General features: G+C 44.6%; 1 protein-coding gene across 1 annotated transcript in view; it reads left to right on the forward strand.

The window, feature by feature from the left end:
• celf6 (CUGBP Elav-like family member 6) overlaps positions 1–20,767 on the forward strand; it is a 69,002-nt gene extending 48,235 nt beyond the window's left edge. Inside the window, exons 9-12 of the mRNA XM_048263721.1 lie at positions 210–290; positions 2,363–2,506; positions 7,881–8,033; positions 15,275–20,767. Coding sequence (XP_048119678.1) covers positions 210–290; positions 2,363–2,506; positions 7,881–8,008 — 353 coding nt within the window. The 3' untranslated portion in view covers positions 8,009–8,033; positions 15,275–20,767. The remainder of the gene's footprint in view (positions 1–209; positions 291–2,362; positions 2,507–7,880; positions 8,034–15,274) is intronic.
• Positions 20,768–21,019: the final 252 nt, after the last annotated feature.

Consider the following 21,019-nt stretch of genomic DNA (forward strand, 5'->3'; position numbering starts at 1 on the left):
GTGAAACCCACTCCCCACCCCTCCTCTCTTTCCTCTCTCTATTACTCTCTCTCCATTTTGTCTCTCTCTTCTTTCCTTCCTTTGCTCTCTTTCCCTGTCTCTCTCTCTCTCTCTCTCTCTCTCTCTCCCATATTCAATTTTCTCTCTCCTCTTTCTTTCTCTCTCTTTTTCTCTCTCTCCCTTCCTCTCTCGCTCCCTCTCTGCAACAGCAGCCTATCCAACCGCCTATGCGCCGATCAGCCAAGCGTTTCCCCAGCAGCCAGCCATCATTCCCCAGCAACAGAGAGAAGGTAAGAGGCTCCGTCACCACCATCCACCAACCACCAGCACCAGCACCAGCACCACCACCGCTATGGTTAGCGCTAGCGCTACCACCGCTACCACCGCCGCCACACCCACCCCTGACAAGAGGTGATAATTGGCCCGCACCGTCCCCCCGTGACTGCTTTTGAGTTAGCGAGTGAAGAGACGTCTGCCAACGGAAATGTGCAAAAGAGAGAATACGGGAGGGAGAGAGAAAGAGAGAGCGAGAGAGAGAGAGAGAGAGAAGGAGAGGGAAAAATGAAAATAATAAACATCAGGGTCTAAGATTAGCTGAGTGAGAGGAAAGCTACCGTTGAGGTGTTATCTAACTACAGTAGATGGGCAGATTGGGTGTGTTTGGTGTGTTTTGTGTGTGTGTGTGTGAGTGTGTGTGTGTGTGTGTGTGTGTGTGTGTGTGTGTGTGTGTGTGTGAGGGTGTGTGTGGGTTTGTGTGTGTATGAGTGTGTGTGAGTGTGTGTGAGCGAGGGAGAGAGAGAGAGAGAGAGAGAGAGAGGTGGTAGGCAGAGAGAGGGAACAGATTGAGTGAGCTACTCTAAGCCAGCATCCAAGCAGGCAAGCTCTTTCTATTGATTTGAATTCATTGCATTCGTTACCTGCATCCATAATTAAATATCGATATTTACAGCTGTCTGTTGGTGCTTCCCCTTTAAAGGTTACTGTTGTAAACACTGCGAAATGCCATGTCATTTACAGGGCCTTTACAATGTGCCTCTAACATTATCTTGATGTACACGTGAATGACTTGTGCAAACCAATGACTCCCTTTACATGCATTTCAGTATTCCAGTTATGAGGCCTATGCTGACTTTTATCTTAATCAAGATTTATAGTGTTTACAGAGAAACCTGGTTGTTTTATCCCTGTATACATGATTAAAACTAGTATCCCGGTTACTGATTACAGTGTTCTCGCAAAGATTCTAGAGAGTGTCACTCTATTGTCTTTGGTTCTAATAATCTACCTTGCACATACTGTAGCGTTCTAGAGTCTTTTTCAGCATCTGTCGGAACCCGGGATAAGGTGTATCCATGCTACAGTATCCCGATTTCTTCTGGAATACTCCAGCTAGCATAACTGGATTTCTCAAAACCTGGATTATCTGGGGTTCTAAAATGGGGATATGATGTTTGTATGGGCGAAAACACACACATCAGAAAACATAAAAACCTGATAAGTACCAGGATATTCAATGTCCATGTACATGCAGTTAAGGTGGTTTGGAAAAGAGAGTAGTTTCTGAAAAGGGGAAGAGGCATAGTTGAAACACGCACACACACACACACACACACACACACACACACACATACACACAGGCCTGTGATATCTGGGGCATTAAGACCATTAGCTTCTCAGAGGCTCTGAGAGTGTGCTGAGCTCTCTGGGTGCATGGTGGATGTGTCTGGTCTGTGATCTTGGCTTCAGTAAGAGAGAGACAGACAGAGGGAGAGACCAAGGGAGATGGAAAGAGAAAGAGAGAGAGAGAGAGAGAGAGAGAGAGAGCAACTCCAGGTCTGTCTCATAGATTTTGGCTCTGGTCCCGGGCTTCACTAGTTTCCACTAGTCCCCAACTGTGCCACTACACACACACACACACACACACACACACACACACACACACACACACACACACACACACTCACGCACACGCACACATACCTTGAATTTCTTTCACACACATTTCCATACACACGTATGTGAACACATGCTCACATACATGCACTCACACTAATCTGATATCTTACCAGCACGCACACACACACACACACACACACACACACACACACACACACACACACACACACACACACACACACACACATATTGGAAGGCAGTGGTGTATAACTCCTGGGAGGGCAAACTTTTGCCTTGGACCCCAGCGATCTCTCGGCTGCCCACTCCAGTGGCGTCTGTATGCTGCGTCACCGCCCGGTCCATCTGGCCCACCGACACTCCATGTTGTTTACTTACTCACCATTGTGTGTTGTTGTTGTTGTTGTTGTTGTTGTTGTTTATGGGCAGAATGTTGTTTACCTCTCAGGACCTGAAGGCTGCAACCTGTTCATCTACCACCTGCCCCAGGAGTTTGGCGACGCCGAGCTCATGCAGATGTTCCTGCCCTTTGGGAACGTCATCTCCGCCAAGGTCTTTGTCGACCGGGCGACCAATCAGAGCAAGTGTTTTGGTAAGTGACCAGAGATCAACAGACATTGCAACAGCTGTCAAACATTTTCCGAACAGGTGTGTGTGTTCTTGTGTGTGTGTGTGTGTGTGTGTGTGTGTGTGTGTGTGTGTGTGTGTGTGTGTGTGTGTGTGTGTAGGTGAGTGTGTGTGTGTGTGTGTGTGTGTGTGTGTGTGTGTGTGTGTGTGTTTGGAGTGTGTGTGTGTGTGTGTGTGTGTGTGAATGAGTTAGACATTTCCTTGACAGCAGGGGCTTAAATATCAGTTTTTACACACCCAAGGCCTGTGATCACTGTGTGTGAGCTGACAAAAAGAGTCCTTACTATATGAACAATGTTTTTTTAATGAATAGTAAAGCCAGAAAGCCAGAAGAATAGTAAAGCCAGACATTGCATGTGTATTTGCCAGTTTTGCCAACACTAGTGATATTTATTAGAAAATAAAACAAAACCAGGGATGAGGGAGGAGCAGTGGAGTAGAGAGCTGTGGGGCTGACTGTGCGAGGCGGTGGATTATGCCCGTCTTTGGGTCCCGCCACTCCCTTATTTATTCTTTTATTCCCTGCGTCTATCCTAATCAAGCCTCAATTAAGGCTTTTTAAAGCGCCGTCACAAGTGACTGAGCAGGCAAAGGGGAGGCAGGAGTGTGTGTGTGTGTGTGTGTGTGTGTGTGTGTGTGTGTGTGTGTGTGTGTTTTGTTAGGATTCTGAATTTGTGTATGTGTGTGTAAGTTTATATATAATAATGCATACTGTGTGAGTGCGTATGTAAGTTGTTGAGAGTTTAGTATTTGCATATGTGTGTGTCTTTCAGTGTGTGTGTGTGTGTGTGTTTGTGTATGTATTCTCCGCTCCAGGAGAGAGTCTCTGAGATATGGAGCTCAGTAACACCCCCAGGGCTCCTACTTATCACCTCACCCCCAGTTCCATCCATCATCCCCCAACCCCCCCGGGCAGGAGCCTGGTCTAGAGGCCTGCAGACGTTAGAGCGCCCACCGCTGCGCTGGCATGTCCCCAGGGCATACTCCTCCCTCCACGCCCCAGCTCTGCTTACTAGCCACCCACCATGTACACGCATGCATGCGCATAGATACAGAACAGACGCGCGCACACACACACACACACACACACACACACACACACACACACACACACACACACACACACACACACACACACACAGACACACTAACACAAGCCCACACACATAATCTCTCTCTCTTTCTGTCTCTCTCTCTCTCTCTCTCTCTCACACACAAACACACACACACACACACACACACACACACACTCACAGATACACAAATGCATGAGCAGCACGCAATGGGGTTCTGCCATGAGAGAGGAATTCTCCCCAGGCAGTTTCTGAAGTCGCTGGCCCAAGGGACCATCATTTACAGACTCCCCAGACACTAGTTCTAAACTAATAAAGAGAAACAGGGGAACAATGTGTGTGTGTGTGTGTGTGTGTGTGTGTGTGTGTGTGTGTGTGTGTGTGTGTGTGTGTGAGTGTGTGTGAGAGAAAGAGAGTTTAATGCTGTTTCAGTGTGTAGGAGATGATAAATCTGTGTGGGCTCCTGTCGTCAGCTAAATTTGAATCCCAGAGGAGCATTTGTGTGTGTGTGTGTGTGTGTGTGTGTGTGTGTGTGTGTGTGTGTGTGTGTGTGTGTGTGTGTGTGTGCATTATTAAGTTTTAAGTTGCAGCAGGGACTGACTAAATCAGATATGAGCACACTCTAAAGAAACCCACAAACCCTGATGACACGCACACAACCTCAGACACACACACACACACACACACACACACACACACACACACAGACACAAACACACATGCGTACACATACACACACATACACTTCTTTATACAATTATTTGTACACAAAGAGTACCAGCACAAGCCAATGTAATACATACAAATACACACAAATGCAACAGTCTAGCTTCTCAGTTGCCATAACCCCAAATACCCCCCCATGTAAATGACAGGGCTTTTTTAGAGCTCCTGGCCCTGGCCCTGCTGCCCTCCGCCCTGTCCGGCTTATTTGGGCGTCGTTTAATTAAGATCCTGGCTGACACACAATAACGCAGCCTGGTTTTCCCCTTTCCTATTTCTGTCAGGCCCCCACGGGCACCAGCCAGAGACACGAACGAACGAACGAGACAAAAGACGCGGTGCCACGAGACAGCTAAATCATCAGCTAAACCATCAGTCTCCCCTGGTTACATGGAGCCGGCGTCAGTCTGCCGCAATCTCCAAAAACACACACACATGACAGGCAGGAATGATGCATTAGCCCAGGCCCTGTGCATGTCACTACAAATGACACACACATACACAAACACACACACACACACACACACAGAGTCATATGTATACACACTAGACAATGTGACGTCACAGAGCGCCAGAACTATTTATACTCAAGGCCGTGGTCACTTGCACACTAGTTGCAATATTCTCCTGAACAGAGGTGTCGCTGTTGTGAAAAGATTAACGCTTAACTATGTTACACAGCAGAAGAAGCTGCATTAAGAAAACACTAGTAGCAGAGAATGTAAACGGGCTCTGCTATTAGCTAGCCTCTGTGATGGTACTTCAGACTTTGGTTGCTACTATTCACAACTACCACCATCATTATCATCTAGTTTCCAAGGTATTGGGTAGATAGATAGATATATAGATAGATACTTTAGTCATCCCGAGGGACATTTTAATAATTTAAACAGTTTAGTTAGCTGGCTAGCTAGCTAGCAGCTGGCTGAGTTTGTGTAATTTCCTGAAGTGGAAAGAGATTTTGTTCAGGCCTTAAAAGATATCCTTTGTTTGAAAATAAATCGTTTCTATTCTTCCTCTTAATTCCATGTGTTGCAACTCTCGCTGGTAACTTTGTTAACTTATCCAGCAAACTATTAAAAAAAATTCACGACTGTAACAAAACACTGCAACTCCTCGCCCCTCCGAACTAGTCCATCTTCCTGTTTCCGCTTTGTCGCTTCGCCTGAAAAAATGAGTGGTGCGCCACCTCGCTAATTACCTGGCTAAAATCCTGGCTGGCCAGCCAGCAAGATCTACGCCATTTTGATCGCCACGGTGTCGCTACACCGGTCGGGTGCGCCGAAAGTATGTAGAAGCCCTTAGTCTCTTTGTAACAGAGGAATGCATGGAATGCTGTCCGTGGTGCTGAACCATCCATGTTGAATTTTGTGTCTGTTTGTGTGTGTGTGTGTGTGTGTGCCTGGATGCATGTGTGTATCCCTGCATTTGGGGTTGAATCCACAATCAATAGTGACATTTAATGGGGATGAAAGGATGCCTCGTCCAGATTTCTAAAAGGTCCCCTTAAAGCACAACACATACACACTGAATTACACAAACAGACACTCTTATCCTGTCACACAGTGTTAGATATACATACGCTGAATATTCGCACACACAAAGTGTCTGCTGAAGCTTACTGCAAATGCTGTATTAGGACCCAAAAGAGAAGCTGGGATTTTGAATAGCAGATGCAGCCCGAGCGTAGTACACCAGAACCGTTCAGGTAGTTTACTCATATCCATAGCAGCAGAGCCCTCTTTCTTACTTTCCTACCCACCCCTCATGAAATAGCCCCAAGTGTCCACCCCCCCCCCCCCCCCCCTTCATTGAAAATGGTATTTACTGACATCCATAGGAGCAAAGCTCCCTCTCTCAGCTCATGCTGAATTAATGCGCCCAGGCTAATCCATGGAGCTGGACACGGAGGTGCATGAGGAGGAAGGAGAACTCTCTCACCTCGCCCCGCCTGTTGCCATGGCGCAGCGCTTAGCAACAGCCAGGTACTAGTGGCCCTCTTTGAAACCTTGATCGGCCCCATAAAGGTTCTTCACAACAGCAGAAGAATTGGCAAACAGCAGAAAAAAAGGCAAACATGAGCTTCTCTCCTCCAGTATAGTCAGGAGTCTTTTGCATCTTTTTATATTGTTTTCCAACTATTTTTCTTTATTTATCCTTTGACTGCCCATCAAAATCCCTACCTCCTTTTTCCCAGATGGAAGGGATATGCAAGGATATTTGAGATTGCTGTGTGTGTGTGTGTGTGTGTGTGTGAGCAGAGTGTTGGGGTGTGTTAGGGGGATCGCCCTTGTCAGACACATTTGCTCGCCTGTTCCGTTTGTTTAAAAAGTGTGTGTGTATGGGTCTGTGTGTATGTGTATATGTGTGTGTGTGTGAGGGAGAGCGAGCGTGTGAGGGTAAAGGCAGAGGTCTTATCTTGCCAGAGCTGACAAAGCCTGCCCTCTCCCCCCAAATTAAATTGGACCCATACCGGCGTGATCAAATCAGCTGGCAGGCGGAAAATTCGGCCCGTCAATCACACCGGGCCCTGATAAGAGCAGACAGCAGGCCTGGCGTGGGAGAGGCTGGAGGCTCGTTCCAGATCCCTGACACTGACACACACATGCACTCACACACACACACACACACACACACACACACTCACACCAGTGCTCCAAACCGATTTGGTGTGGTGTGGTATACTGCAGACTCATTTCCAGCTCAGGACCCTGGCAAACACACACACACATGTAAAAACATTTAAACACACACACTCCTGTAGACACATTCAAAGAAGGAAATACACACTTGTATGCACCCTGGTGTGGTGGACTGCAGGCTTACTCTGATCCATGAGACTGGTGAGCTTGCGCGCACACACACACACACACACACACACACACACACACACACACACACACACACTGATACTGAATGCTGTAGGCTCATTCCAACCCTGACAACTGGGAGATAACTCAGAGGACAGGAGTCACATCCTGTTACATGCATGACACACACACACACACACAGCTGGTAGGAAAAGTACTGCTCAGACACATGCTGTGAAAGAGAGGGCATGGTGTTGATCTGGTGGCAATGATTTGTTTTTTTTTTGGCAACTGTGACCAAATGTTTGCTTGAGCATTTTTTTGAGCGTTACATATTTTGTGCAAGGACAGCATATGCGCTCTTCTGTCAGTCGGTCTGTTCTTGCATCTGTGTGTCCCTTAGTGCATCTGTGTGTTTAAATTGGTTTAATTTGTCCCTCTGTCCCTCCTCTGGTACATTAACATAACGTTAACACAGGAAGCCATCAAGCCACACTATCTCACACTATCAAGCTGCTCTATAACTAATTCAATGGCATATCGATCAGAGAGGAGATTGATAGAATTTTTACAGATACCTTATTGTCAATATTTTCACTACCCTCTCTCTATTTCCCTTACCTTTGGTTTCCCATTTTGGTCACTCTCTGGTTCTTCATATCCTCTCTCTCTCTCTCTCTCTCTCTCTCTCTCTCTCTCTCTCTCTCTCTCTCTCTCTCTCTCTCCACCCTAGGCTTTGTCAGCTTTGATAACCCATCCAGTGCTCAGGCTGCCATCCAGGCCATGAATGGCTTCCAGATTGGCATGAAGAGGCTGAAAGTGCAACTCAAGCGGCCAAAGGATGCCAACCGACCTTACTGACCCTCACGCCACATCCACTTACTAGGTAACAACAACACACACACACACACTCAGACACACACACACACACACACTCACACACACTCACACACACACACACACACACACACACACACAGCTCTCACTTCCAAAAGCTTTTCTAGAAGAATGACTTATTTATTCAGTAAATAAGTCATGTTTATTTATTTGTTCAATTTTATGGGGGGGTTTTGAGCATATGTTTCCTGGGAAGGGAACCAATGACATTGGTATTAGTGCCTTTTCAGTAATTAAGTAAAAGCATGTCTAAACAAAGACCCAGCATCATAACCTCAACCTGCAGTACTGTCACAGACCTCATACACACACGCGTGTGCACAAAGACACACACTACACACACACACACACACACACACACACACACACACACACACACACATACATACATACATACATACATACACACTCACAGAGAGAGAGAGAGAGAGAGAGAAAGAGAGAGAGAGAGAAAAAGAAATAGAACAAGTTTCTACACAGAAAGAAAAACTAGTCTGCAGTCTCAGTTGGCCGCTCGTCATCCGCGCACGGCTCAGGGGACGTGCTGTCACCCCGCCACCAGCCCCCATCAGTCAGAGCCCTCCGTCAGACAGCAGCCCCCAATGATTGACCGCCAATCCACCTGTCTGCTGCATCCTGGCGATGACACACCGGGCGCCACAGTGGACATCCGCACCGCAAATTGGCACCTTGTTTTCTGTCAGAGGCAGTCCGCACCACTATTGGTCCCTCAAGGCCAGCAGGGAGTTTGAGTCCGAGTGATTTGGAGAGTGAGTTCCATAGTCTGGAAACAGCTCATTGTATCAGCTGAAGACTAGATGGGTAGCAGATATGAATTCAAACAAGAGAGCACCTAGGTTTGTTTCTGTGAGAACCTCCTCTAACTACTTCATGTGTACTTTTCACCAGAAATGCTCAGTTGACCCTGAAGCCAAGTGTTCGCCAAATGTCTGGATTGGTGTCAAATTTCATCAGTTATTAGTGCAATTATATACTTAGTGCTATATCCACTTCAGTCAGGTACCCCATAATAATACAACCCCAAAATCAAAGTCAAATTTGTCTTCAACATTTGATATGTTGTCTGTGTCCTTTTTGCAACTAAATATGACTTTAAGACATTTGCAGATTATTACATTCTGTTTTTATTCACGTTTTACACAACGTCCCAACTTTTTCTGATTTGGGGTTGTAATTTAGGTCTCAGTCTGAGCTCATCCCAAAGTACAACGCACAGACAGGTGCTGCACATGCATGTGTGTGTATGTTTCATTCTATCTGTTGTTGTCATATTTTGGCAGGGCAGGATGAGGCAAGGCAGAAATGTTAATGACTGAGAGTCTATCAGTCTCCTCGTTGATTCCTCAGTGGGAACGAATAGGCTGATGTGCAAGCAGTCTCCACTGTCAGGGGGCAGATTGGAAAACATCAGGGCCCTAATTGGAGTGAGAGAGAGAGAGAGTGAGAGAGAGTAAGAGAGAGAGAGAGAGAATGTGTGAATGTGAGTGATTATATGTGTGTGTTTGTATGTGTGTGCTTGTGTATTTGTGGGTATGTCTATTGGTGTGTGTGTGTGTGTGTGTGTGTGTGTGTGTGTGTGTGTGTGTGTGTGTGTGGGCAGGGGGCGGGGCTGAGAGCAAGGAGCTAGGGGGCTATTTGATGTTGCACTAATGGCGAGGTCTAAGAAAGCTTCAGGGACCAAGCCCATCATTACCAGACTCCCGTTCAGGTGCTGACAACACTCATTTCAAACTCCACTGTGCCTTTCTCCTAAGCCAGCGGGAAACTTTGTGTTTGTGGTGTGTGTGTGTGTGTCTGTGTGTGTGTCTGTTTGTCTGTGTGTGATAATGGAAATGAATTGTGTGTGTATGTATCTGTATGTTAGTGTGTGTAATCTCTTGCTATTGCCTTGGCTGTTAGGGTTTGTTTGTGTCGGGGTGAGTCTGAAGTCTTTGGAAATAAGTGCACATTGTCTACAAGTATATGTTGTTAGTGTTTCATCCCATATTTTGTCTGTGTTCTTGCTTTCTCCCCCTCTCACTTCCCCTGGGTGTGTGTGTGTGTGTGTGTGTGTGTGTGTGTGTGTGTGTGTGTGTGTGTGTGTGTGTGTGTGTGTGTGTGTGTGTGGATGTGTGTGTGTGTGTGGATGTGTGTGCATGTGTGTTTCTTTGGGGATAAAGACAACAAACAAGCTAAAAACTTGATGTTTGCTAGTTCAGGGGAGAGACACAAAAATGTTTGGCTGTCTGTATTGTGTGTGTGTGTGTGTGTGTGTGTGTGTGTTAGAGTGCGGTTCGGGCCGCAAATTTCTGTCCGAACCTGGCCCGCGTTTGACAGAGTTGCGTCCGAACCCGACCCCGACACGCATTTTCATTTTTATGTCCGAACCCGACCCAAGCCCGACGCAGATGATGCCTCAGTTATTCCCATGCTAGTGATTAAACGTTCACGTCTTTTTAGCCCATTAAACGGAATACACAACAAATGGAATTGTCTACAGAATCAGATGAGCGTGCACGCACGCAGGTCACACACAGCGCACATTAACACAAGAGGCCCAAGCAAGCATAGCCTATTGAAATAGAATTCTAGTCTTACCATTGATGAAAAGTCTTGAAATGAACTGCAACAGTCTTTGAAACTACAGTGCCTCTGTCACTGATCCATATGCAGCATCGACGTTACAGTAGCCTAGCCTAATTGGGGCAACTCGAGGAAATCCTCATCCAGTTTAAAGAGACGACCTTATAGCCTATACCGGTAGCCTATGTCTTTACCACAGTATGCAACGCAAATAATCTTAAAATCTCCTGATAGGCTAACAACTTTTTTTTAACGTCACCCAAGACATACCGCCTGAAATGCACATGCGTTGTCACGGCTACATAAACAAATCTTGCACACAGGAAGAAAGCTGTTAGGTCTTTTTTACATTTTACTTTAATGTCAAAAAACAAACTTTGCATCATGTAAAGCAGACCTGTTGGTTACCCAACATAATAAGACATTTTAAATGTAAAGCTTTCAATGCATTTTGCCCCCATGTGTTTCTAAATTGTCCGAACCCTACCCGAGCCCTACGGACCCGGGTAGCTACACTCTAATGTGTGTGTGTGTCTGTGTATGTGTGTGCGTGCATGATTGTGCACATACAGTTGGTGTAAATTAGTGTATTTGTCCATGGGTGTCTTTGTGTTAGATTAAATGTGTATGCATACAGTAGGTGGTATGGAATATCTGTTTGAATTAGTGTATAATTGTTTGTGTGTGCGCAGCAACTGAACATAGCTGTAAGATTTTCAGAGGATGATCTCAGGAGGCAGTGGTGTACATCCTCTGACCCTGAGCTTTGCACCGCCATTATAAAACTGGGCTCTCTCTCTCTCTAGCTCCTTTCAGTTTTATTACATTTCAGTGGTGTGTGGGCCTCTCAGAGGTCAGGGTTTTATATAACTCGACTCTACTCCCCCCAGACTAGGCTCTGAATGTAGATGTGTCTGGTGCCTTATGAAACAGTCTCATAGTCCCAAGGCAAGAGTTCTACTGCTAGGACATCAGTAGATAAATGAAAACCTAATCAGGTCTCTCTCTGTGTTTATATGTGTGTGTGTGTGTGTGTGTGTGTGTGTGTGTGTGTGTGTGTGTGTGTGTGCATGTATACTACCACCCTCTAAGCTCCCACTGCTGTTTCTAGCATGGCCAGTGTGAGTTGTTCATAATTCTGCCGGTGTGCCGTTGCTGTGTGTGTCTTGAGGAGGAAGTCGCCTCCTTGTCACAGCTCCACAAGTCTGTGCTCAACCGCAACGACATGACAAGTGTGTGGGTGTGATTTCGCAGACAGTTTGGAAACTGTGTCTAAAGGTACTTCACACTGAAGCAGAGACAGCCAACAGAGAGGAAGAGAAAGACAGAAAGAGAAAGAGAGAGAGAGAGAGAGAGAGAGAGACTTACCTTTGTACTGACATAAGACTAATTTGAGGACAAGAGAAGTGGGAGTAAAGAAAAATCCAAAGGAGAAAGTAGAATGACTTTGGGCTGTTTGTTTTATTTTTTGCCATATTTATTTTTGCATATACTTGCTATAAACACTACCACCAAAATAACTGAAGAGAGAGTGAGGAAGAGGGAACTGAAAGAGACTTAGAGGGAGGCAAGCCAAGAGGGAACATATAGAGACACACACACACAACCACAGGTCGCAGGTAAAGATGCTTGGGGGTTCTGTTGCTGTGTGGATGACTTTGGCGATGAGTTGGAGATTGACGGAGAAGGAGCAGCAGCCGATGGCGCAGGCATGTAAACACCCACAGACACCCAGAGACACGCGCTCCTCTGTGGGGGAGAGACCTGTCTGCTGCTGCTGACGGCTCTGATTCACTCTTGTTTTCTCCCTCCCTCCCCTTCACTCCTGTCCGTGCTGTTTCATTGTTTGACTCATTGACTCATTCCCACTGACAGCGATAATAACTGGCCTCATTTGATTCCCGTCAGCCTCGGAATCCATGAGGCCGGAACAAATGGGGCTCGTCACATATCCGTTCTTCTTGTCGTCTCCCTCCTACTCCTCCTCCTCCTCCCCCACCTCTCACCCCATCCTTTTCTTCTGCTCCTGACCAATCTGCTGCTAGCAGGGGCGGGGCCAGTAGGCCAGTCAACCAATCATAGACCCAGACGGCTTGTGTAGCCCCTCCCAGCTACCTTGGGAGGAAGGAGAGTGGCGCCCGGCCTGTAAGTTTCACTCTCGTGGAGTCACGTGACCTATTGGCTGGTCTGTGGTGGCGTGGCATGATGTGCTATTGGTATGTTTCACTCCCATCTCTCTACATCTGTCTGTTTCGCTATACACATCTCTATTCTCTGTGCACTGAAGGCATATATATATATATATATATATATATACATATATATTTATATTTATTTTGTGGTTTTTGTTTGGCAAGTGGTGAAGTGAGTTGCCGTGGAGATGGCTCTCTGGTAGTTCATGGGTGTTGTAGTTCTCTTTGCCGTGCTGGTTGGTTGGTGGTGGCTGTAAAGGACGTGAATTTTGACCCTTCTGGCTGTTGTGAAGTGGCCTTGTGTGTGTTGTGAACTTTGGTGTATATGGATATTCCATAATCTGTATCCCTATGTCTCTTTCTCTCACTCTTTTAGACACATACTGTACACAGGGTGGATTATATTGAAGTTTGGTATTTTACTGTATGTTTGCTTAAATCAGATTAAAGAGTCAAATGAATTGCTCATTCTGAAATTTCTTAAATATTCATCAGAGGACCCTCAAATAACTAAATGTTTTTGCTAATATGCTAATAAACCTCTGCCAACAGAAAATGGTTATGAGATTTTCTTAAGGCTGTTTTTGCCAGACAAATGGAAAGCCTTTTCAACTAATCTATATTTCAACTTAAAAATAGTAACAAATTGAAGGCTTTAACACTGATACAAAGCTTAAAAAGGTACCTCTAGGGCCCCCTTGGAAGAGTGAATCTCTGTGAGAGTTAGTACAAGCTTACAGCGCACCAGTGATTTTTGCTAGGATGCTGCTATAACCACAGCAAATATGCCCAAAGGAGACAAACAATAGCCTGGTAGTAGGAATCAGAAAAAATGAAGCTAATGGAAGAAAGAGAAAATAGAAAATAATGGCCAGACCTGAGGCCACTTCATCAGGTAAGATGTAAGGCATATTTTTTTAGTGCAAATAGGCCTGTCCTTCAGGCTGGACCTGATAAGATGTAATTTCTATTCAACTGGACACCCAGTTTCTGCAGGGAGGCCCCGGGCCCTTTGGTATGCCTAGGGTGGGCAGGACTCCAGGCCCCAGGGACAGTTAGTGGCCAGAACAGTCTCCTGCTCTAGAACAGTCTCTAGACATCTTTGTGTTAATATTAATATTTTTTCTCACCTTCTTTCTTTCTTTCTTTCTTTCTTACTTTCTTTCTTTCTTACTTTCTTTCTTTTTCATTCTATCTCTTTCTTTTTTTCCTTCTTTCTTCCATCCGATCTTGCCCTTCTTTGTTTTTGCTCTTCCTTACAGTACTTTCCACCTCCTTTTTCTGTTTCTTGTTTGCCTCAGAATACGTGGCGGTGCAGTAGGCTACCAACAAAATCACAACCACAAGCCCTTTGAAATACTGTATACCGCATGGCCACCTCTGAAGCAGAAACTACTCTGATGTTCTTGGAGTCTTAAGTAGTGTTTTCATTGAGAAGTGCGTTTTGGGGTTGCTGCTGTTTTAAAGTGCCAGCATGAAGGTTTTATTTACAGTGACTCTTTGCTGAAAATGAATTAATCCTGGACGTCTACAAAAGATTTAGCTCAAATGGTCCCTCTGGCCTCTACTGAAAGGGTAGAAAAAGACAAAAGAAGAAAGACAAAAAAAGAGACACATCTTTGTGAGTCTAATAGCAGATCTATTATAACATTTTAACAAGTCTTTCCTCCAGAAAAAATAGGAACAAAGAGAAGTTCACTTTATGTCCTAGAGAATGAAATAAATGGATTCGTTCCATGTTCTGACTGCAGAGGTATTCAATTCTCATGTGATTCTCTCTGTGGGGATCATCTGAAGAATTACTCCACAGTGGTTCCTTCAGAGTTTCAGCTGCAGAACCCTGGAAATGCACGGAGCCACAGCTTCAAACTGGAACACTGCCCACCTCAGGTTTCCATCGTCTGTTGGCCAAGCATTTACTGAATCTGCTCATACTCTCTCCTGATTTCCCTGCCAGATTACAAACTAACAGCATAAAACAGCAGCTGAATAAATTACGTTTTACCCTCGCATTCCCTGAATTATTTATTATTGAGGAACCATTTTTGTAATTATGTAGTGATGTAGCCATCACTATCCCATAACGCAAACCTTTAGCATGTCTATCCCCACTCCCTTGTCTGTGGAGAGATCAGATGATGTTAGGAGATGAGTGGCGTTTCAGATCCTCTCCAAACAGACCTATAGGAATACACAACCCCTTAACGGCTCATCTGGGGTAGTGACTTGACTGACAGGTGAAACTCCTCCAACGCCCTGTAACATTCCGTTTCTCCCTCCCTGGCTTTGTAGTTTGTGCACTGGTTGTCGTTTCAGTGAATTTTGTGAGGTGGGAGAAAACTGATTGTAGTACTGTGTAATGTGTTACATACTCACATAATCAACTCGTTCTCTCTCTCTCTCTCTCTCTCTCTCTCTCTCTCTCTCTCTCTCTCTGTCTCTCACTATTTTACAGGATGAAGGGCCACAACTCCTTATTTCCACAAGTGCAGTATAAGTACAAGACTTTTCGCTCTGCTACATATCACAAGAGAAGGGTGGTCCCTTGACTCTACGGGGAAGATTTTAAAAAACGGGCGGCTGAGACGGAGAGGAGGAAGGAACATGGAGATTCTTTTCTTGGCAGTTTTTTTTTCCTTTTCATTTTTTAAACCCCCTCAGTTTGCTTTGGCATCTGTGAAAGAGGATGTTTTGCAGAGACCAAATTTTTGCTGCTGTTTTTAGAAAGGAGGAGAATCTTTATAGACACATTATGCTCAAAGCATGCATTCTGACAGATATAGAGTCGCGCGCAGACACATACACAACACACACACACACACACACACACACACACACACACACACACACACACACACACACACACACAATCCGACTCACTGATTCCCACTTACAGACAGACAAATATAGACATGACCACAATATGCACAGTATTTTGAAAACCTGCACATATATGAACATGTGTGTGTGCCAGTGTACAAATAAACATAAACAGCACATATAATATCCAGATTGCACACATACACACACACAAACACACACACACACACACACACAAACACACACACACACCAGCCTGCTGCCATTTTGGTTTTTTGTGCCTACACAGGTGTCGTGCTCTGAGCCAGAGCTCGCTCTGGATCGCCAGTACAGAGAAGAGGAGAATCCAGGATAATTAACATGCATCATTCCTTAGGATATAGGGACCAAAGGACTAAAAAAAAAAACGCTTTTTAAAAAGAATATAAATATATGACTATAAATATATATAAATATATATATATTTAAAAAACACTCTTACCTTGTAGCTGCAAGTATTCCAATTTAGTAGTAGTCAAGAGAAAATCCTTAATTCAGTAACCAGTAGCCTAATTAAGGTAAAAAAAAAGAGGAAAAGTATGTATTTAAGACAAACATGAAGTGGAGCTGGGATATGTTGCTCTGGTAGCTGTTTTTTGCACCAGGTGGTAGATTAGGGGAAACAATGTAGATTAGAAATGTAGATTTGCTAATTTTGCTGTAGTTTTTTTTTTTTTTTAATTTCTGTTTTCTAAAGTTAAAAATATAATAATACTTGAACTTGTACAGAAAACGGAAAAAGGACAAAACGAAACAAACCTGTTGAAGTTAAGAAGATTAGCAGTTTTCGTCCTGGGGACAGCTGCAGTCCTCTGCTGTTCAGCCACTGGATAGACAACTTGACAAAATACACATGCCAGAACACAGACAGACAGTCTATAAAGGAACTGTTTGGAAAAGAGGACAAAAAAGACAAAAAAAAACAAAAAAAACAACGAAAGACCATCTAGATGTCTGTACTGGACAGGGTGCAGGGCTTCCCACAAGCCTCTGAGTTCAAGCGACAATCCACTGTAAAGACCAAGCGAAATGGACATGGTGACTTTTCTTTTGCTTCTGTCCTTTGTTTTTTCCTCCTTAAGCTGTTTTGTACTATGACAAGGAGAGAGTTGTCAAGAAACTGATCCAAGAAGGGGCACTGGATTTCCTAAAACAGAGCACATGGATGAGAAGAAGGTGGGATGAACTGTTAAAACTGCCTGATGAATGGACTCATCACCATCCTCCTCATCATCAACTTATCCATATGCTGAGTGAAAAACAAAAATAATACTATAAAACAAAACAATAAAAATAACGGATGACATATAAAAGGCACACTTACCTACACAAAGATGTTTGGAGCCGCTGATACCATTGCAAAACCCATATGCTCTAGGTACTTGTCATATAAAAATACCCAGAGCCTTTCTACCGAACTGACCCATATGTACCATACAACACACATTTGGTTTGTGGTGGAAAAACAGAGACAAAGCTTTTGAGAACTCATTTTAGCTTACTAGAGTGAACTGATGTAAATGCCACTTTTAAACCTGCTCTCTCTCTCGACTTCCTTCTTGAGGAGAAACTCTTCTGTTGTCTCGACATGATGCAGCCTGAGCATTTGCCATGTTCAGTGTGACGGGGATAGACCAGAAGCACTTCACCTGCCTACTCTACTGTACCCTGTCCTCCAAGCACCATCACTACATTCCAAGCTGAACTTTGCTGTCACCCTTAAAGTGTGACTTCATATGAAGTTCATTTGACCCTGTCCAAACCCTCGTCTCCCATGTTTAAGCTTTTTTTTTTTTTTTTTTTTGCCAACAATGATGGATGTCAGCCTGCCAGGCACTAAATCAGTATTTTTGTCCTTCTGTATGTTGTTTATTCTGCTAAAGATTCAAGATTTTGAAAGAAAAAAAAAAAAAAACAGTCTCTCTCTGTTCCAAAGGTTTGCTTCTCAGTTTGTGTACAGTCACGCTCAAGAACTAGTCCCCCTACCCCTGAAGCCTCCTGAGATCCACAGAGAAAAGATTAAAAGTTAGAACAGTGAGTGTGTGTGAGAGTATGCATCTGTGTGTGAGAGAGAGATAGAGAGAATGAGAGAGAGAGAGAGAGAGAGAGCTTTGGATGAGCTGGAGAGGAGGCAGAGGTAACAAGGATGTCAACAACCAAACCTCACCTCTCCTCTGCCCTATGATCAACCAGCATGCCAGCATATATAGTGTGGCCTTCATCCTTTACTATTGCTGAGGAACTCTCCTCTCCCTCTCATTCCTGATCGCCACCCCAAGGGACCAAATCTGTGCCATCCCAACAATCCGTAGCCTTTACTTTTGCCCAGAGGCCAGCAACTGCATCTGCGAGGAAAAAAAACGTGATTGCAAGAGGACCTAAAACCAACAAACGAACCAGTGTTTCAGAAAGATGCCTGCAGCCTGTGTCTACATTTGTGTGTGTGTTTACCTAGGAGACGACGCATTCCAAATCACAACGTCTCAAACAGGGAAAACACACCAAGCTTTACCGCACTGACCCCCAACCCCCCCCCACCTGGAGCGCACAGGCAACGCCATCGTTGTATCCAATCACGGATCTCTAGAAATGCAGATCAGCAAGTTAGCCAACACAGCTCAGCACTTTGTTTCTCCCTTTCTTTCTGCAGTTTTGTTTCCCCTCTCTGTGTTGTTTGCTGTAACGGTTTTGGTTCGTTTGAAATGCTCCCCTGTAATCACATTCTTTTCCCTGCGCCATGTTTCCATGTCATTGACTGAAGTGATGTACCTAGAGCGTATAAGTAATTACATGCTGTAATTAGTTATCAATCTATATGTGCCTGCCTGCCTAAGTGTGTGTGAACCTCTGGAACAGTGTTTCAATCTGGAGACCTCATTCCATAGCTCTCGCTTGCAGTCCCTGCCACGGCATTAGTCACGGTTGTTCAACTACCCCCCCACTCCCCAAGTGCGTCAGCAAACACGCACCTCTATACATTAACACCAGCCGAGCGAGTAGATGAGTAGATCATCTGCATAATCACACAGACCGAATTACCATTGAGATCTCAGTCCCTGAATAGTCTCCCCAATGACGAGTGCGAGATTAGGGAGAATTATACTCCAAACAGGTCCGACGCCAGCAACCGCAGTGGCAGTGCGAGAGTGAGTACCACATTGCAGGTCACAGTAAAGGGATTTAGACTGAAGAGTGAAGAGTGAACCGAAGCTCATCAATATCACACCACATCGCTAATAACCTCTCTTTTTTCTTTACTTTAGTGGGATAGGGCGTGAAATGCATTGACGTTGTTCATGTGTTTGGGGTTCAGAGACATTTGGAGAGAGCTGAGGGATTGAGGGGTCTGAGTCTGAAACATTGTGCCAGAGCGAAGGGGAAAAGAACCTAGCGCTGACAATTTAGGGGCAAGTCTGGGCACAAACCATTGGAAATCCACTGAATATCCTGCAGTTGTGCAGCACAGCTGCAATATGGCCTTTTTCTATTATGTCCCAGCTTTCAGCACGTAATTGTCTGTCTCATCCAGCTCCACAAAGCTTTCCATTTCTGCAGACACCTGTGTGTATTATGTTCTCTTTCCAGGACTGTATTACTGCTGGGACACCTATGAAGCACAGAGTATTGTTCAGCACTGACCGAGATATGGTGAAGCACAGATGATGTTTTTTCATTCCTTCTTTTTTTGTTTGTTTTGTTTTCTTTATTTTCCTGTTTTCTTTTTCAGTACTGAAAGTGACTTACTTTGAAAACAACGTCCCAGTGTAATGGTCTTCTGTGACCTCTAATTGCCTTCTGAAACCTTAGTGAAAATAACTAGCACTTAACTAGCCTTTGCCCATTAGACCTACTGTACAGAACTACACAAGGTATCAGTGACGTAGGACGCTAAACAAATGCTTCTTTTTAAGTTTACAGGACTGCTTGCTTTCTGTCTCGCCATATTATGTTAGTGTTACGTGATTAAAAATAATTGAATCAATAGGGTATCAAATCTAATGTCCCCAGCATCAGAAGTCTTAAGTCTCAGAAGCTTTTTATCCCAGCAGCCATCAGATACTAAAGCAGTTATTGGCCTTCACAGATCCTTGGTACAACATGCTGCGCATTTGCGACTGCTGCCATCTGTACGTTAGTGTTGTATTCTGCTTCAAGTTTTGTTTAGGCTTGGTTGTTGATTGGCCACTGGAGGAAATCCCCTATGTACAGTACAAGGAACACCTGTTCTGTGTATATATCTGAAAAACCTGTTAGCTTAGCTTTCAGTGTGGCCACTCTTTCTGAGGACCGCTTCAGCTAGCGCTCATCCAAGGAATCCTTGAAAGAGATCATGTGCTCCACTCCTTCTAAATCAGACTTGGAGTTAAGGGCTGATGGCACCACCACTGTAGGTGTTCCTAGTCTGATCTGTCTCTGTGTTTCATAGTGAGGAGGAGAGGACCATGCACAGTAGGCTGAAGTAGGAGACATCACATCATAAATGTCACAGACACACACACACACACATAGAGACACAGTCCGATAACTGCACACAAACACATATTGAATCAGAGATCTGTTCCACAAGGCCAGTCTTATTACTCCAGCTCCCAAGAGAGGAGGCTGGTGTAGCATCCAGTGAAAACAGAATGGCACTAAACAAACACTCAAAAATGAAGGACTAAGTGTGTGTGTGTGTGTGTGTGTGTGTGTTGGGGGATAGAAAAGCTGTTAGAATTTAGTTTGTTTATTCACCACTGTTTACTTTTGTTCTTATTTTAACCACTGAAACTGCCTGTGAAGCTAATAGATGCTACACCCTCCAGGTCTGAACCCTGTGGACAGGCAGTGGCGCACCATTACTCAAACACTGCTGACCAATAGAATCTAAGCTACAGAGGTGGCCTTGCTTTGCTCAGGACTTACAGTGCAGGCTTGTAGAAGATACACAAACAGCCTAATGGTGCAGGTTAAACCGTGTTGTCATTTTTCATTTGTTTGATTGTTTTGTTGTTTTGCCATCTTTGTGTTGCATCTTTTACTGTTTTTATCCCTCCAACTTTCAATAAAATGTGACTGCCTTCTGATGGCATGCTAAGAAACAGACTAAGCTGAGAAAATGCATTCTACGTCTGTGCCTGTTAGCAAGCTAATCATGTATTTCCTGTTAGCAGGCGGCATTTTTACAGTGTTTCTGTTGGGTTTTTGATATTGTATGTCCAAGCGCATACAGTACTCCACAGGGCATATCTCTCCCTCAGACATTCAGCATGATGGCATGGGCTATGGAGATGAATGTTTAGTTAGTTAGTTAGTTAAGATGGCCACGAAGGTTGATATGGTGTGTGGGTGTGTGTGAGAG

The sequence above is a fragment of the Alosa alosa genome, chromosome 14 (genome assembly GCF_017589495.1).
Source record: "Alosa alosa isolate M-15738 ecotype Scorff River chromosome 14, AALO_Geno_1.1, whole genome shotgun sequence".
NCBI lineage: Eukaryota > Metazoa > Chordata > Actinopteri > Clupeiformes > Clupeidae > Alosa > Alosa alosa.